The sequence below is a fragment of the Equus asinus genome, chromosome 30, assembly GCF_041296235.1.
Source record: "Equus asinus isolate D_3611 breed Donkey chromosome 30, EquAss-T2T_v2, whole genome shotgun sequence".
NCBI classification, from domain to species: Eukaryota; Metazoa; Chordata; class Mammalia; order Perissodactyla; family Equidae; genus Equus; species Equus asinus.
The window spans coordinates 21359727-21374775 of NC_091819.1; the positions used below are offsets into that span (position 1 = coordinate 21359727).

The window sequence follows — 15049 nt, forward strand, 5'->3', positions numbered from 1 at the left end:
TTAGACCCGGAACCTTGTGGATCTCTGACAGTGTACACCACATATAGGTACTAAGTAATGTTTGTTAAAGGAATAAACAATGACTGTTTGGGGTCCTTATTTTCTGAAACTCTATTATTGCAGTCACCTTTACTGAGATACCATTCTGTACCTGATAAAACAAGATAAGGCGGGGTGGGGCAAGGGAAGCCATTTTTCTGTGATATGGGTAGAGACTTGAAAGTCAGAGTGGCGGATGATGGATTCGTTTTTTTCCTATGAAATTTTCTTCTGATGTAGAGACTCCTGATTCTGGTAACACTGGGCTAGATAATTCAGATCAATTCTCCCACTGAAAACAATTTAAAAAGCTGAATGAAATATACAAACATCTTCCTAAAGGCATCAAAGACTTAAGAGAGTAAGCAATTATTGGGGCCAACTTCTGATGGTGTTTGGGAACCCAGAGAGGTCAGCCTAGCTTGGGGCCGATTGTACTCTAGGGCCATGTGCTAGTCTGGAGGAGGTGGCTGAGAGGCTCAGTTGAGGTTTTCCTGTGTTGTAGGGCTGGGAGCAAAAGTCAGAGTCCAGGGACCACCAGGGCGTGGGACTTCATGACCTGCCTGCTTTGGCCTGGGATCCACAAGGATTGTTCCATGTGAATGAGGGGGAACCTGAAACAAACCAGCCTTCTTACAGACCAGAGTCATCTGGTTAGCCCAGAAAATCTCACCCTGAATACGGATCAAGGTAATTCTTGAGTGCTGGTTTCCCCCAGACAACTGGCAAAAGAAGTAGAAAATCCTCCTTGGAGAAACATAACATCATCTTAGACGTCAAATTCCTGCAAAGAACTTTTCAAAACAATGTTTGACATACACTAAAAAATTACTAGACACACGAGGAGCTAGGACTCCATGAACAAAACCCAGCAGAAACAAAAGACAGCAGATCAGCCCTAAAGGGCCTTGAAATATTTGAATTATCAAATTTTCCTTGATATTATCTCATTGTTTTGGTGTCACAAAAATTTATACAGTATAATTAACAACTATTACAAGAAATGATTGACGTGAAATAAAAAGCAAAAAACAGAGATAGAAGGAAATATTACCACTATTGTGCTGGCTGGCAGTGTCTGAGAATGGCACACTATGGTGTTTGTTTCATCTTATTCATTTCTGCATTTTCCAAATTTTCTTCAATGAGAATTTAAATTAGAAGGCATACTTAAGTAAAAGAGAAAGTGATAAAGAAAATAACAGAGCACAGCTGGATTCACAGGTGTGCAACCTCTGCAGTTGCCCAGGGTCCTGTGGTCAGGAGGCCCTCATGCTTGGTTTAATGCTCTGCTGTTGCTATTTTGAAATTCTTAATAATTTTTTAACAAGAAGCCCCACATTTTCATTTTACACTTGGCCCTGCAAAGTATGCAGCCAGTCCTGACCCAGAGGCAGCTAAATGCTGATCTGTTGACCACTCCGTCAACAGCCACTGGACTTGCTCTAGTTTCCCCACTTCCCATCAAAAGGCTTCCAGATTGGAGGTGCAGCCAAACCTCTGCAAGAATGTTGGGGTGTAGTGGAAAAAGCGCCGGATTAGAGTCTGCAGACCTGATTCTAGTTCCATCACTGGCTAGTTGTATGACTAGCTCTCTGTAACTCCTTTCTTCCAGCTCTAAAGCCTTTGCAATCACATTTGTTTACAGGGCAGCTAGCCCACCAGGGTTAGAATACCCCGACAGTTATTTATTCAGCACCCACTCTGTGCAAGATACCAGGTGCTCTGAGACTCACTCCAAACCATGATGTGGATCTGCCAATCATTTTTCAGGATATTTCACCTTGCTTTCTGGACTCACTGCCTTATCCGAAACCCAAGTTCTATCTGGAATGATTGGCGCCTCCTTCACAGCTGTATCAGAAATCCCTTACGAAGGAAGGCATTGTGCTTCCAAGACGCTGGGCCACTGGGGCCAAGTGTGCACATAACATTCCCTACCCTTTACTGAATGTGCACCAAGTGCCAGGCTTTCGGCTACGTTCTTTATTTATGTTCCCACTTAATCCCCTAAAATGGATCGGTAGTACTCTTATTCCTATTTTTCAGATAAAGAAACCAAGGTTTAAAGAGGTTAAGAAACTTGCAGCTTCTAAGGGGTCTGACTCCAAAAGCACACGCTCTCGACAGTTCCATTAGACCCACACCAATTGCACAGGGCCATTGCGGCCGCCTCTTCAGCCCAGAACAGACCACAAAGTCTAGTTCCCAGTCCCAAGGTCAGACGGTGGGGGAGGGTGCAGGAGGCGAGGGAAATGGAGAATTTCGCAGGGGCTGGGAGCAGCGCCGCAAACACAGCTCGGAGCCTTCAGGGCACTACAAGTTGGGAAGCGCCCCCCGCCAAGCAATCCCGGGGGCCAAGGGCTTGTCTGTATCCGCAACCATCACAGCACTCAGCCCCCACGGCTCCCACTCAGCTGGAGAAACTGCCAGAACCGGAGGGGCGGCTGCCGCCCTCGCGCGAGGTACACGCCATACCCTTCCGCGGCGTCCCACCTCCTCCCGACGCACGTGTTTAAAGAGTCCCCGCTCCGCCCCGCGCGCCCCGCTCCGCTCCGCGCGCCCCGCTCGCCGCGGCCGCAAGTTTCCTGCGAGCGGCCGGCGCGCCCACGGCCGCCGCGGCGCCTCGCCGCCCGCCCGTCCCCGGCCCCCGCCGCCGCAGCTCCGCCCGCCCGCCCGCCGGAGCCGGGGGCGCCGGGAGGGAGGGGGCGGCGGGAGGGAGGGGACCCCGGGCGCGCCGCTCCCGTGCTCGCAGCGCCAGACGCGGCGGCAGCAGCAGCAGCAGCAGCAGGTGGAGCGCGCTTGGCAGCGAGCAGCTCTTGGCCTGAAACCCGCCGCTCCTGCCGCCCGGGCGGGAGCGGGCCCGCGGGGCTGGAGGCCGGGCCCACCCCGCGCCCATCCCTAGGCTCCGGGGAACTTGGATTACCGAGGCCGGGGCCCGGCGCGCACAGGAGCGCACAGCAGCCCTGGAAGCCGCGTCCGGGGCGCAGGACCACGGGGACCTGGTCCTTCCCGGCCACCTAAAGATCTGTTCCCCCGGGAAGGCGCCGGCGGCGGCTCTGGGATTCGGGAGGAGCTCGCCGTCCGCCCGGGCCCCGCGCTGGGCGCTCTCCGTTTGCGCCCCGGCGGCGCATGGGGTCCTGAGCGGCGCGCTCGCCTCTGCTCTTGGGCTGGGGCGCGGAGAGCGGAGGGCTCTTCCCTGGGGTTCCGGGGGCCCGGAGCTGCTCACGCGGTCCTCCCTGGAGTCCTCGCGCCCCTCGCCGTGCTGGTCTCGAGAGGCTCGCTGGCGTGCAGTCATCTGAGGAGTTCTCCACTGCTTTGGTTTCTTCTCCGATTTGGGGACAGTTCCCGCCAACGACGCTTGACGCGCTTTTTCCTTTTTTCGCGGGCGGGCTGTCATCCCGGGTCGCCGGAGCCTGCGGGAATCCTGTCTCTGTTCGCTGACCCTTAAGGCTCTCTCCGCTTGGCGTGCCTCCTCCTAGCCACTCGCCTCGAGGGCAGGGTGCAGGCGTGGCTCCTTTTTGCCCCTCTTTTGAGGGAGTGCGGTCGCCGAGGGGGACACCAGCCTCCTAGGGGCTCTTTGTGCGTGGCGGGATCGGACCACCGGCCATGGCCTTCACTTTCGCTGCTTTCTGCTACATGCTGTCCCTGGTGCTGTGCGCTGCGCTCATCTTCTTCGCTATCTGGCACGTGAGTAACTGGCCCAGCCGCTTCTAACTCTTTTCTTTGCCCCAAAAGCGCCCCTGTCCACCTCCTTCCCCAGTTCCACTAAAATGCCACCTCACTTTCTCCGCATTGCGAGCGTGGGCGCACCGGGAGGCCAGCCGCGGCGCCTCCTGGGGTTGGCCCCCCTGGGCTTGCCCCCCGGCCGCTCCCGTGTCCCGGGCAGGAGACGGTGCGCGGCATCCAGAGGCCCGGCGTGCCTTCCGTGCCCAGGCTGCAGGCTGGAGGCGGAGGGACCGCCGGTTCCCAGGCAAGGCACCCTTGCCAGGGCCTAGCCTTGAGTCCCGGGCCCCGAGGAGTGGCGGCTACAGCCCCGTACCCCCCACCTCCCCTGCCCCCTTCTCTCATGCTCGCCGGAGGCGAGGGAGAAGCGCCGCTGTCGGGCCCGGCAATTAGTCAAGTAACTATAACAACTAAACATTTAAAATGTCAAAATCTGTGGTGGGTTGCGGTTAGACATATTGGAGACAAAGTGGAAACACGACAGGAGCGCCTTGTAAGAGGAAGTGGGGAGAGGCCCGGGGAGGGGAGCGGAGGGGACCCAGGTGATGGGGGTTGACTTGGGAGATGCGGAACGGCAAGGGAGAGAGAGAAGCGAGAAGACGAGGGGGCCGGGGCAAAGCCGGGGATGAATGGGGCCTTGGAGGAAAGTCGAGGAGAGCGAGTTTCGTCCTTTGCTCTCCTGGGGCCCCAGCTGTCCCACTCCTGAAAGACTCCGGGGCGGCAGGTGGCAGACCTCCCTTCCCAGGCCCTCAGCATCCCCAGCGGGCACAAGCTTTCCTGCCCCCTTCCCAGGGCGACGCCAGGTGGAGGGCAGCGTGGTGGGTCCCAGTTCTGCAGGTGTGGTGTGGGAATGGGGGAGCGAATGCTTCTGAATAGAAGTAGGAAGAAAGGGAGGGAGCCGGCCGCGGGAAGGCTCGTCTTCTCGTAGAGAGCGTGCCCGATGTGGGAGTCGATTGTACTGGAATTCCTCCTCTGAGGTTGTTTAGGTTCACTCCCCTCACCGTCAGAGGGCTGGCAGGGAGAATGTGTAAGGTCAAGCCTTTGAGAAGGAGCTCGGTAGTGCGTAGTCTCCCCCCATTAACAGCCTTGCCCTGCCGGGCAAGTCCGGGTGACTGGCAACTGCCCTGAGATGCATTCCTGGAGGCGTGGTCCGGGCGCCCCTTCGAGAGCGGAGCGCCCTGGGAGAGGACCCCGAATAAAGCCCGAAGGAAACTGCAGGGCGGGTGAGATGCAGGTGTTTTGTATAAGTGGTTACTGGAGTGAGAGGGTTTATCTTAAAATAGAACTAAGCAGCTAGAGCTGCTCCTGTGACAAGGCTCTCTGGCAGGGAGGACAGGGAGCCCCCCACCCCCACCCCAGGAGCGCTTTTAATTATGTCACCTTAGGAAAGTCGCTAGCTGGGCTTCCTTCCACATCTCCCAAGTGAGGAGGTGGACCCGGATGATCTCCAAGCTTCCCCTTCTGTCTAACATGGTGTGAAGTCCGGGAATCAGTTGATTTCGGCATCTGGGGGTGAGACAGAAGGAATTCAGACACAGGGCTCTTGGAACTGTTCAGAAATCCTGTGGGTGAGAAGCGGTGGGATTTCACAGCCTCTCCTCCTCTGCCCTGGAAGGCTGGGTCTCATCTGTGGTAGGGAGTTGAGCCTTGAAGTTGTCGACAGTTGTTAAGGGAAAAGGAAACTTTACCTAATTTAGAACAAAAAAGGATGCAGAACACATCACGCCCAGACAGTGCCGCTGACCCCTGCTAATGTGTTTTAGAGGAGTTTTTCTCTGCTTTTTTGGATTTGGGGAGTTGTTTGCATTCTAGAAGGCTGACTACTCCCTTTTTCCAGAAATACTTCATTTGCTGTTTCCGTATGTTTTTGCCTTGACCAGAGGGTGGCAGGGACCAGAGCTCCCTCAAACTGTCAGCCTTGGAGTTCTCTGAACCAGCCCCTTAAGCAGAGCAGGTAACCAGAAAGAGTGATTTTTCTCTCCCTCAGGGGTAGATGATAAATAATTCAGGAGCAGTTAATTAAATGGACAGTTGGTGCCGCTGGATGACTAATAGATGTTTGCATCACAACCAGGCATTGCTCTGATCCCGTATTGGCCTCCACTCTCCGGGGTCCCAGTGCTTACCCCCTTGTGCAGGGGAGCTAAATGCCATCAGATTCCTAGTCTGGCTCAGGTCCTGACCTGAATCCCAGTGGCAATGGCAAGATTCCAGTTTCTAGTAATAAAAGGATTTGTACTCTTTGAATTCAAGTTACGATAACAGTTCCCCAGTCTCAGCCCTCTTCCTTTCCATGTCTTTTCCTCCTCCCATTTTCCAGAAAAAAACCACCCAAAACCCCACCACGTTGATTAGGTTCCGAAGCATCGAAAGGGGAAATCTGAGACCGTGGATTGCAGCGCACACATTGTATGTGTGGGGGTTGAGTATATGGTGGTAATTATTTCAACCAAAACTTAGGACAGTTAGTTTTATATTAGATTCTGTGTTTGCTTGCTTTCCAGCTTTGTATATTCCTCATCTGTTTCTTGATATGACGAGCCATATTGATTGCGTAGATATAATGACGCCCCAAATAATGAATTGGGCACTTAACACACAGCGGTTAGAAAGCCAGCCCCATCGCCATCCCCAGGCTGAGAGATGCGAAGAGGGCGTGTTTTCCTTATTTAATTGTGCATTCCTACTCAGGGGTAAGGATAGGAGCTACTGCTCGGTGAGTGTCTACGGTAGGCCAGTTGTTGCCACTATGGACGCCCTCTCAGGTGTTCCTCCAATTGTTTACCTCTTTCTTCCCACTGGAGGCCTGGGAGCGGGGATGCATGTGGCCAGCCATAGGCACATTTCTTGCAAGTCTTGTTTTTTACTTTGAATGTGTATCTCCATTTGTTTTCAAATGAAAATGTTTCGAATTACCAATTTGTTTTATATCAGCCCCTGTCTTTGAGTACATTTGTCACCTTTGGAGGATGCAGAATAAAACTGAGGGGTTTTTGTGGCTTTGCATACCTTCGGCCACGGGGCTTCTTACTGCCCAGGAAGCCATTTAGTCCTCGCAACTGACACTTTACAGATGACGAAACTGTGGATCAGAGAGGTTATGAAATTTGCCTGGGGTTACACAGCTGGTATGTATTGGAGCTGGGATTTGAGCCGAGTCTGAGACTCTTATGCCCATGACTTTTTTCTAACCCTAGTTACTGTGTTTGGCTTAACTTTGATGAGAGTGGATAACGTTTCTATCCAAGGAATTACGTTCCTCTGTTATAAATAAAATACTCAGGGTTGGAATTTCTGATGGAACAAGAAGACACCAAACACACTATTGTATCCTTTTTAAAAAGAGGAAATTCTACTTCATTTTTTTAAAAATTAGTTTTTCTGTTTATAAAATGATGCAGGTTCATTGCCAAAAATTTTGAAAATACAGGGACATGTAATGGAACAAAATCACCACTAATCTTATCATCCAGAGCAGATTTGGGTGTGTCTTCTTCCAATCATTGTGTATGTGTGTATTTTTAAAAGTTGCGTATGGATGTTTAGAAGGAAAAAAAAATGCTCTGTGGGGTTTCACATGGGAAGTGATATCTCTTTGCAGCCTGTATAAAATGAACCATGTTTTCTCACAAGAGCCCTCTCGGCTCCAGCTTGGTTGAGCCTGTTTGCAGACGGTCTCATTTATATAAACACAGACAAAACCACTCTTTGAAAAGATTAAACATTCGTTACTAGTTATTTCAGGTTTTTAGCTTTTAAAATTTCTTCTATCTAGGGTTATTTTTAAAAACTGTGAGTTTTGACAACATACAAATGAAGTTAATTCTTAATAATATTTTTTTGGATTCGTAGCAGCAGTTGCTATTGGAGAGTTTTAATGGGCCCTAACAGATGATAACAAATACAAATTTACGGCGAGGCAGTTTTACTAGGCGAAATGTCTTGATGGCTGAACGTTTTAGCCAGTTCCACCGGCACAGACTCAGCCACTGGGAACCGAGTAAACTTTGCAGTTTCTCAAATTATCCATCTGGAAACAAGAAGTGGGTTTATGTAAAGTGGTCGGATGCTTGGGGTTGACAGTGGCCTGCCCTTTGAAGACCCTCCTTGCGCTACCCAGGTGGGTCTGACGAGCTCTTAGCCGTGCCTAACCTGTCTCCACTTTTGATTCTGTCTGGGACGTCTCCGTCCCCTCTGGTCTCTCCCTTTTGGATGTGATGTCTGCACCTCCAGCCCCCCTGCTCCCTCCTCTCTCGTCCCCACCTCGTTCTCCGTTGCCTCCTGGCTAGCCTAGAAGGAAGCTGCCTGAGAGCATGTTCCCTTTGTTTCTCGAGGCTAGAACAGTGCCTGGCATGTAGGAGGGGCTCGGTCATAGAATAATTTCTTGTTCCCTTCTGGCTGATGCGGTAACTCACTTCTGGTCTGGCTTCTGGCTGCTTCTCAGTGACTGCTCCCCAGGCAGTATGGACATGTGCATTTTCTGCTGAACCCCGTCACTTGAAACCTTGGAAGCTGTAGTTGTTACAAAAGAAGACTGGCCGTCACTGGGGTGCCGTCTTGAGGACAGTGGAGCTAGTTACCCCACAGCGGATGGCGTGGGAGCGGTGCCAGCCGTGCCTGGAGAGCGCGCCTCCCTTAGGTGTGATGTCTGTGCTAACTCGTGCCGCTCACCCTTGCTGGCCTTGAGGCGGTGGCTGGCGATTTTCGGTAACTACCCCTGGAAGAGAAGGCTTACGCATCATTGTATTTCTGCCACAGTCAGCTGGAGAGAGAGGAGAGGAGGATGCTGAATTCAGAGACCAGCTAAAAGGAGCGGCCACTGGCCCGTCACCCCTCCTGGGGAGGTTCAGGGTGGGGCTGGGGTCAGCTGTTGCAGGGGCACTGGAACCTTTGACTTTGACGTTACAGTTGCTGAACAAGCCTTAAAGGCAGTGGCTGTTGCCAGGTCTCTGCCAGGTGCTTGGGGTGTGCGCCTCTGTTGGCCCTGAGGCCATGCCTGGGCGGAGTTCCCTCCTGAATCGTGAGGTCTGATGACTTCACTTGGCTCATCCAGGCCCTTTGCCCTTTGGCCAGCTGGCCCGTTCTCTCCTTGCATACACGTGGCTCTGTGCTGTCTCCTCTGGGCTTGTGCTCTGTTGCCGCTCTCCCAGCCGCAGAAAGTCTGCAAACACATTCCTCTCCTGTAGACGGCTGTCTGGGGAGAGCCCTCGCCAGGCTTCCTGGTCGCCATCATGTGTCTCCTGTCGGCCGTTCCTCCAGGGATCCAACAAAGAACTGGCATCTGGTCACAGTCATGTCCGCATCCTGCGTCACCCGTTGGGTGCTGTCAGTGATCTGACCTCACCTCCAATCGCCGCTGGTCACTTCCAGTGACCACTTCCATCCCTTCAGCCGCACACCCTGGCTCTGCCTGTCCAGGGCGAGCCCTGGGCTCTCTCGCTCCCAGCCGTTTCCTCTCGCCCTCTCCGCGGTCCCCCCGTCGTTGAGGAGGAGAGGGTTCAGTTCCTGCTCTGTGCCATCCGACCTCATCATCCTCCACCTGGCTCTTACGCTGCTCTCAGCTGCTGTGTCCTGTGTCCCATCGCTCCCACCTGGAAGCCCTTGGTCTCCGAGGAATCCACTCATTTCCCCCTCTGCTCTCACCCGGGTGCCTGGGGGCTGCTGGGGCTGACATCACTATTGCCTCAGAAGTCATCAGCGTCATCCCGGTGCGTTCTCTCAGCTCCGACAATACTGTTCTAGATCTTTGGCATTTTCTCAGAGCCCCATGAAGCTCCCCAAAGCCCCCCTACCATCTCCTCTCAGCAGATGACGTCACCTCCAACTCACAGAGAAGATGGAGGTCATCAGACAGGGACACCTCCATTCCTGCCTGGCCCCCGAGCTGCTCTGATTCTGCCCCTGCGATTTCTCCTTCCTTCCCAGACTCCGAAGGAGCAGAGTCTTTCCTTCTGTCTGAGGCCGATGCCCCCCTGCCTGCTCCCCAGGGACGTTGCTCCATCCCTTATCCCCGCTTCCTGTGTCCTCGGCCACTGCCCCTTGCTGGTCCTCACCCCTGGCAGATGTGGCGTCTCTGAGCTTGCAGACAAGCCTCTTTGTCCCCTCGTCAGGCCACCCAGCCTCTCTTCCCTCGCAGACAGCTTTTGTCTCCCCACGTCCTGCCTCCCGTTCCCTCTTTTTATTCTTACATCAAACATACAGAAAAGTAGAGACTCATGAAACCTTCTTCTGCATCCTCCACCAAGAATTAGCAGATGTTAGCATTTTGCCACTTTTGCTTCCTTTCTGTCTTTTTAAGGCATTCGTTTCCTCCTTGGCCACTGCCTTGTGTCCCCACCTCTTCTCAGCCCTGCTCTTGGCAGTGGCAGCACTGGTCTCCCACTGGCCAGTCTCTGAGTACCATTTAGTGCTTATTGGAACCTCTCTGGTTCTGACACGGTCCACGACCTCCTTGTGGCTCTCTCTGCACGCTGCATCTGTGTTCTTCCCCTTCGCCTGACCATTTCTCCCCGTCTCCTCTCTGGGCTCCTTCTCCTCTGCCTTCATTTACCTGTTGGTGGTTCTCCGCCCCAAGATACCGATGCTTCCCGGACCTGTCCTCCGACGCAGACTGTCTCTCGGGCTGCCTACCCGGTGTCCCCCAGTCGGTTCCAAACTGAATGCATCCACGTGCCCTCCTGAGCCCTCACGGCCTCAGTGGACCCAGTACTCACCACTGCCTCGCCACTCCTGTCCATTCTTTCTTCGCTTCCTGGTCATATCCATCCCTGTTCTCCCTGCATGTGGCTCTGCCTTGGTTCAGGCTCTCGTCTGCTGCTTCTCAGAGCGTTGTGGTCCCTTCCAAAATGGCCTCCTTGGTTAAACTCTCACCTGAATGAACTCACCCCACCGCTGCCGAGAGTGGTCTTTCTTGGCAGGATCTCTTCCATACTAACCACTTCTCTGGCTTCTTTCGCCTGCTAGATCTGGCTGTTTGACTGTCGCCAACCCAAGCTTGACAAACTCTTGCTCAGGGAATGGTTTCCCAGATGCACCTGGTTATAGCAGTCATTGGGTGCCTGTTAAAAACACACGTTCCTGGGCTCTGCTGGAGGCCCGGAGTCCCAGGTGCGGTGGGAGGATGCCGGAGCCCAGTCCAGCATTGCTGGGTTGAGGGGAGACCCCAGATGACACAGGTCAGGCTGGTTGAAGGTGCGGAGGGCTCTGCTGGGCTGAGGTGCTGAACAGTAGGCGTCAGAGAGGAAGTGCTGTCCTTGAAATGGGCTGTCAGACAGTGACCACAGCCCACGTGGTTGTCCCAGGGCAGAGATTGATGTCCGGGCTGGCTCAGGCTGTGTTGATTTTCTGCTTCAAGGTAATGGCCCCACGGTATCTTGTGGCTCCCATTTTTGATTGAGGATGATTATGAAATACACCATTCTCCCATCCTTTGATGACCAGGTGTAGATAGTCCCCTCGTAGCTTAGATAAGGCAGATATTAAATTCCAGGCTGATGTGTTTGCCCGTCGTCTTGTTTCCTCTTCTTGTAGATAGAGAGTCCTAAGAAACAAAATGCCCTGTTAGTTTAGAGAAGAGGCGTTAAGTGAGTCCTGTACAAACACTGAGGTCGTGCACGTGACGACAGACTCCACGCTGAGGGGTGGATGAAGGAGTGCTCCAGGAGTGACTGGGACTTCCCCGCCCTGCTTCTGATGGCACTCGGAATCTGACTAATTCCCACAAAGGTCACCGAAAGCTCCAAGTGCACGATTAAATCCTGAATTGGTCTCTGAATACCAGTCTAGAACTTAATGATGAGTCTGGCAAATATTTTTCGTTTGGCATGGAAAGTGAGGCAAACATGAGACAGTCTTATGCTAAAATAAAGCCAAAATATAAAACACTAAGAAAGATACCTAAATCAAGATCAAGCTGGTAGGCCATAACGGAGCCACCCACATCTCTGTGTGCACAGGCATTAAGGCTGCAGAATCTTGGTTGGGACAGTCCCTGCTACAGGACATGGGGACTGAAGACAGGGATCTCATAGGATAAAGTCTACATATGTTTGGCGTTGGAGGCCTATTACAATGAGTGTCTCCCTGCCTTTGCAGGCAATCTCCCACTCGCCCACTTCTCACTCCCCCAACTCCACAGGTAGACTTTTTTTTTTTTGCTGAGGAAGATTCACCCTGAGCCAAGATGCCCTGCCAATCTTCCCCCTTTTTTTTTGTATGTGAGCCACCACCACAGCAGGGCTACCAACAGACAAGGGGTGTAGGTCTGTGGCTGGGAACCGAACCCAGGCTTCCGAAGCAGAGTGTGCCGAACTTAACCACTAGGCCACCAGGGCTGGCCCACACAGGTAGACGTTACTGCCTGCTAGATATGTGTATTTATTCTTCTTCCCACGAGGAAAGACTTTCTCCCTCTTGCATCTAAATTCTGCACATTGTTTCACTGTCTGGCTCAAGTGCTGCCATTATCAACTCTGCTCCCTCCCGCCTACCACAGATTCCTAAAAGCTCGTGTGGCTCGTTTGCTCCTGTGCACATATGGCCTTGTGGCAGTACACACTTTCTCTTGTGTCTGCCAGCTCTCTAAGTGAAGTAGAAGCTGATGGCAGGCAGGGCCCGTGCTGTCCACGTCTTGCATTCATAGAACTTAGGAGGACACACGAACCCGTGTGGAGCCCATGGCTGGTGGTTGTGACTCTCAGACTGGTGGCGAGAGGAATGCGAGTCACCTCTTAGGCAGTCTTGTGTGACTCGTGAACCCAGAAGCTTGCAAGTCTCATCTCTTAAAAGAAAAGCAGGAGCCTGTGGCTTTGGGGACAGTGGTGGCCGGCTGGGGGGCAGCGCCCAGGTTTCAGCCCTGCCATGGTGGGCTGTCTGGCAGTGTGCCGGGGCTGCTGTCCACCTGGGCAGAACTCCCAGGTACGAGAGCTGCTCCTGCCGTCTGCCCTGGGCCTGGGCTCCGCAGGGAGAGTCAGCGCAGTGCGGTCTCCAGGACCCACCCGTCAGTGCGGGTTGGGCACCGTTGTTAGAGGGGACCGCCTCACCCTCCAGGGGTGCCCTGCGCCACCGGCCTTGGTACTGCTGTCTGTGACGGGGCTCCGAGAACAGAACCTTCCATCACCACCTGACTCTGAGGCCATTGTCGTAAGTGAACAGTTACTCAATTACTCCAGCTGAAGGATTGATAAGGGCCTCAGTTATGCACAGGCATGTGGAGGGCCGGGGCTCGCTCTTAACCTCTGTCTCAGCAGGGCTGTGTAGACACTAATTATGTGTGTGTTCAATTGGACCGGGAGAGAGAGAGAGAGAGAGAGAGAGAGAGAGAGAGAGAGAGAGAGAAGGGGATCTCACGTAGCCCTGCAGTTTCTACTTTGGGCTCTGTCTGGCTCCTGTAACTTTTTGATTTTATCTTTTTGTTGTGGAAAAATATACATAACAAAATTTACTATTTTTAACCATTTTTAAGTGTGTAGTTCAGTGGCATTAAGTACGTTCACATTGTTGTGCAACCATCACCACCATCCATCTCCAGAACTTTCTTGTCTTCCCAAACTGAAGCTCCATACCCATTAAATACTGACTCCGGTTCCCCCTCCCCCAGCCTCTGGCAACCACCACTCTGCTTACTGTCTCTGTGAGTTGGTCTCTTCTGTGTACCTTATATGAGTGGAATCATACAATATTTGTCCTTCTGTTTCTGGCTTATTTCAGTAGCGTAATGTCCTCAGTGTTCATCCATGTTGTAGCATGTGTCAGAATTCATTATTTTTTAAGGATGAAGAATATTCTAGTGTATGTCTAGCCCACGTTTTGTTTATCCATTCTTCTGCTGGGTCCACCTTTTGGCTATCATTGTCAATAGTGCTGACACAAATGTGGGTGTACAAATATCTCTTCGATACCCTGTTGTGCATTCTTTGGTGTATATACCCAAACGTGGAAATGCAGGGTCACACGGTATTTCTACATTTAATTTTTTGTGGCTCCTCTAATGTTACAAGCAGAAACTCTCTTGCTCCTTAGTCCTTGGTGCACCAACCCTCTGACTTTTCGTGACCCTCTGGCTCCTGTTGGTTGCCTCCCTCTTGGATGGACCAATGGCAATGCCCCACACATCCCAGGTCTACTTGTTCGCCCAAATATCTGGTCCGTTTTATTACATTACTCTGGAATGCTCAAGTCTTTTAGGTGAATAAAATAGTGATAGCATCTTTCTTCAAGTCTTAGCATTGCCTCCTATTTGTCAGGAGTTATAAATGCTCCTTAAACAGATTTTACTGGAGGCAACGCTTGGGCTCTGCCAGGCAGATGGCCCCATGACCACAGTGGTTCCTTCCAGGGGTTTTCATCAGGAAGAGACATCAGTGTTTCCGGAGATTTTAGGCCTGAGAAGGTTTTGTGTGTGTGAGAGAACTGAGAAACGCACCTGATGTTAAGAACAAAGGGATCTTGTGAAAAATTTTGTTGTTGTCGTTCATTAAAACTTTATTTGCATTTTTGTAAGTGCAGATATTCATGGTGGCTGCATGGGGTGGATGGGCAGCCTCACGCGGGCTGCAGAGGAGCCGAACACCCTCTGTTTGTTCCTGCCCCTCTGCTGGGGACTGCTGGGGCCCGGAAGTGAAGCAGGCTGTCAGCGCGCTGGGAAATGCCTGGAGCATGACTTCATTTTCTCGTTTCTTTAAGCTGCTTTCAGTCACAAAAGTGGTTTAAAAAAACAAACTAGATTTGTCAAAATGTAATTTTACACACACGTACACATGCAGTTACCACCACAACAAAAAATATTTCTCAGCATTGCAGATCCCAGCCTTTCCTGGCCATAAGTTTTGGGAGGGTGGGATTTGCTTTTCTCCGTCCTCCTGGGTAAGAGTGGGTGGTGGGCTGGTGCAGGAGCTAGGGAATGGCTACCTGTATGGTCCAGCCTTGAGTGCCACGGACACCTGGAACTGCGCGTGGGGGGTTGGGTTTCTGTGATGCTGTCTGACCAGAACGTCGCTATAACTTCTGGTCCTTTGCAGTGTCTGTAAAAGCTGCAGATGTGTGCCCAGGACACGTTTCTGAGTGAATGACACACTGATTTCGTTTCTCTGGACACCCTTCCTCCTAGCGAGGGAGGAGCCGCAGGGCAGGCCACGGGGAATCCATGGTACGTCTGCTCTCCATTCCTCAGCTTTTCCATTCACGTTCTTTGGTTTCCCACTTTTATTGTTTCCTCTCTCTGGCCAGTGCTGTACCCAGAGCTCAGCTCCCCAGCCCTGCCCAGCAGGTAGACCTGCTGCCTGGC

At 52.5% G+C, this 15049-nt stretch overlaps 1 protein-coding gene across 4 annotated transcripts in view; it reads left to right on the plus strand.

Annotated features, from left to right (window-relative positions):
• Positions 1-314: 314 nt before the first annotated feature.
• CNIH3 (cornichon family AMPA receptor auxiliary protein 3) overlaps positions 315-15049 on the plus strand; it is a 112428-nt gene continuing 97693 nt past the window's right edge. For 2 of the 4 annotated variants that reach the window (XM_070501370.1, XM_070501371.1), the window contains exon 1: positions 315-2504. In XM_070501370.1, coding sequence (XP_070357471.1) covers positions 2295-2504 — 210 coding nt within the window. In that variant the 5' untranslated portion in view covers positions 315-2294. Of the gene's footprint in view, positions 2505-2790; positions 3730-15049 lie in introns of those variants that run through there. The other 2 variants (XM_014862362.3, XM_014862364.3) reach the window with 2 other exon arrangements.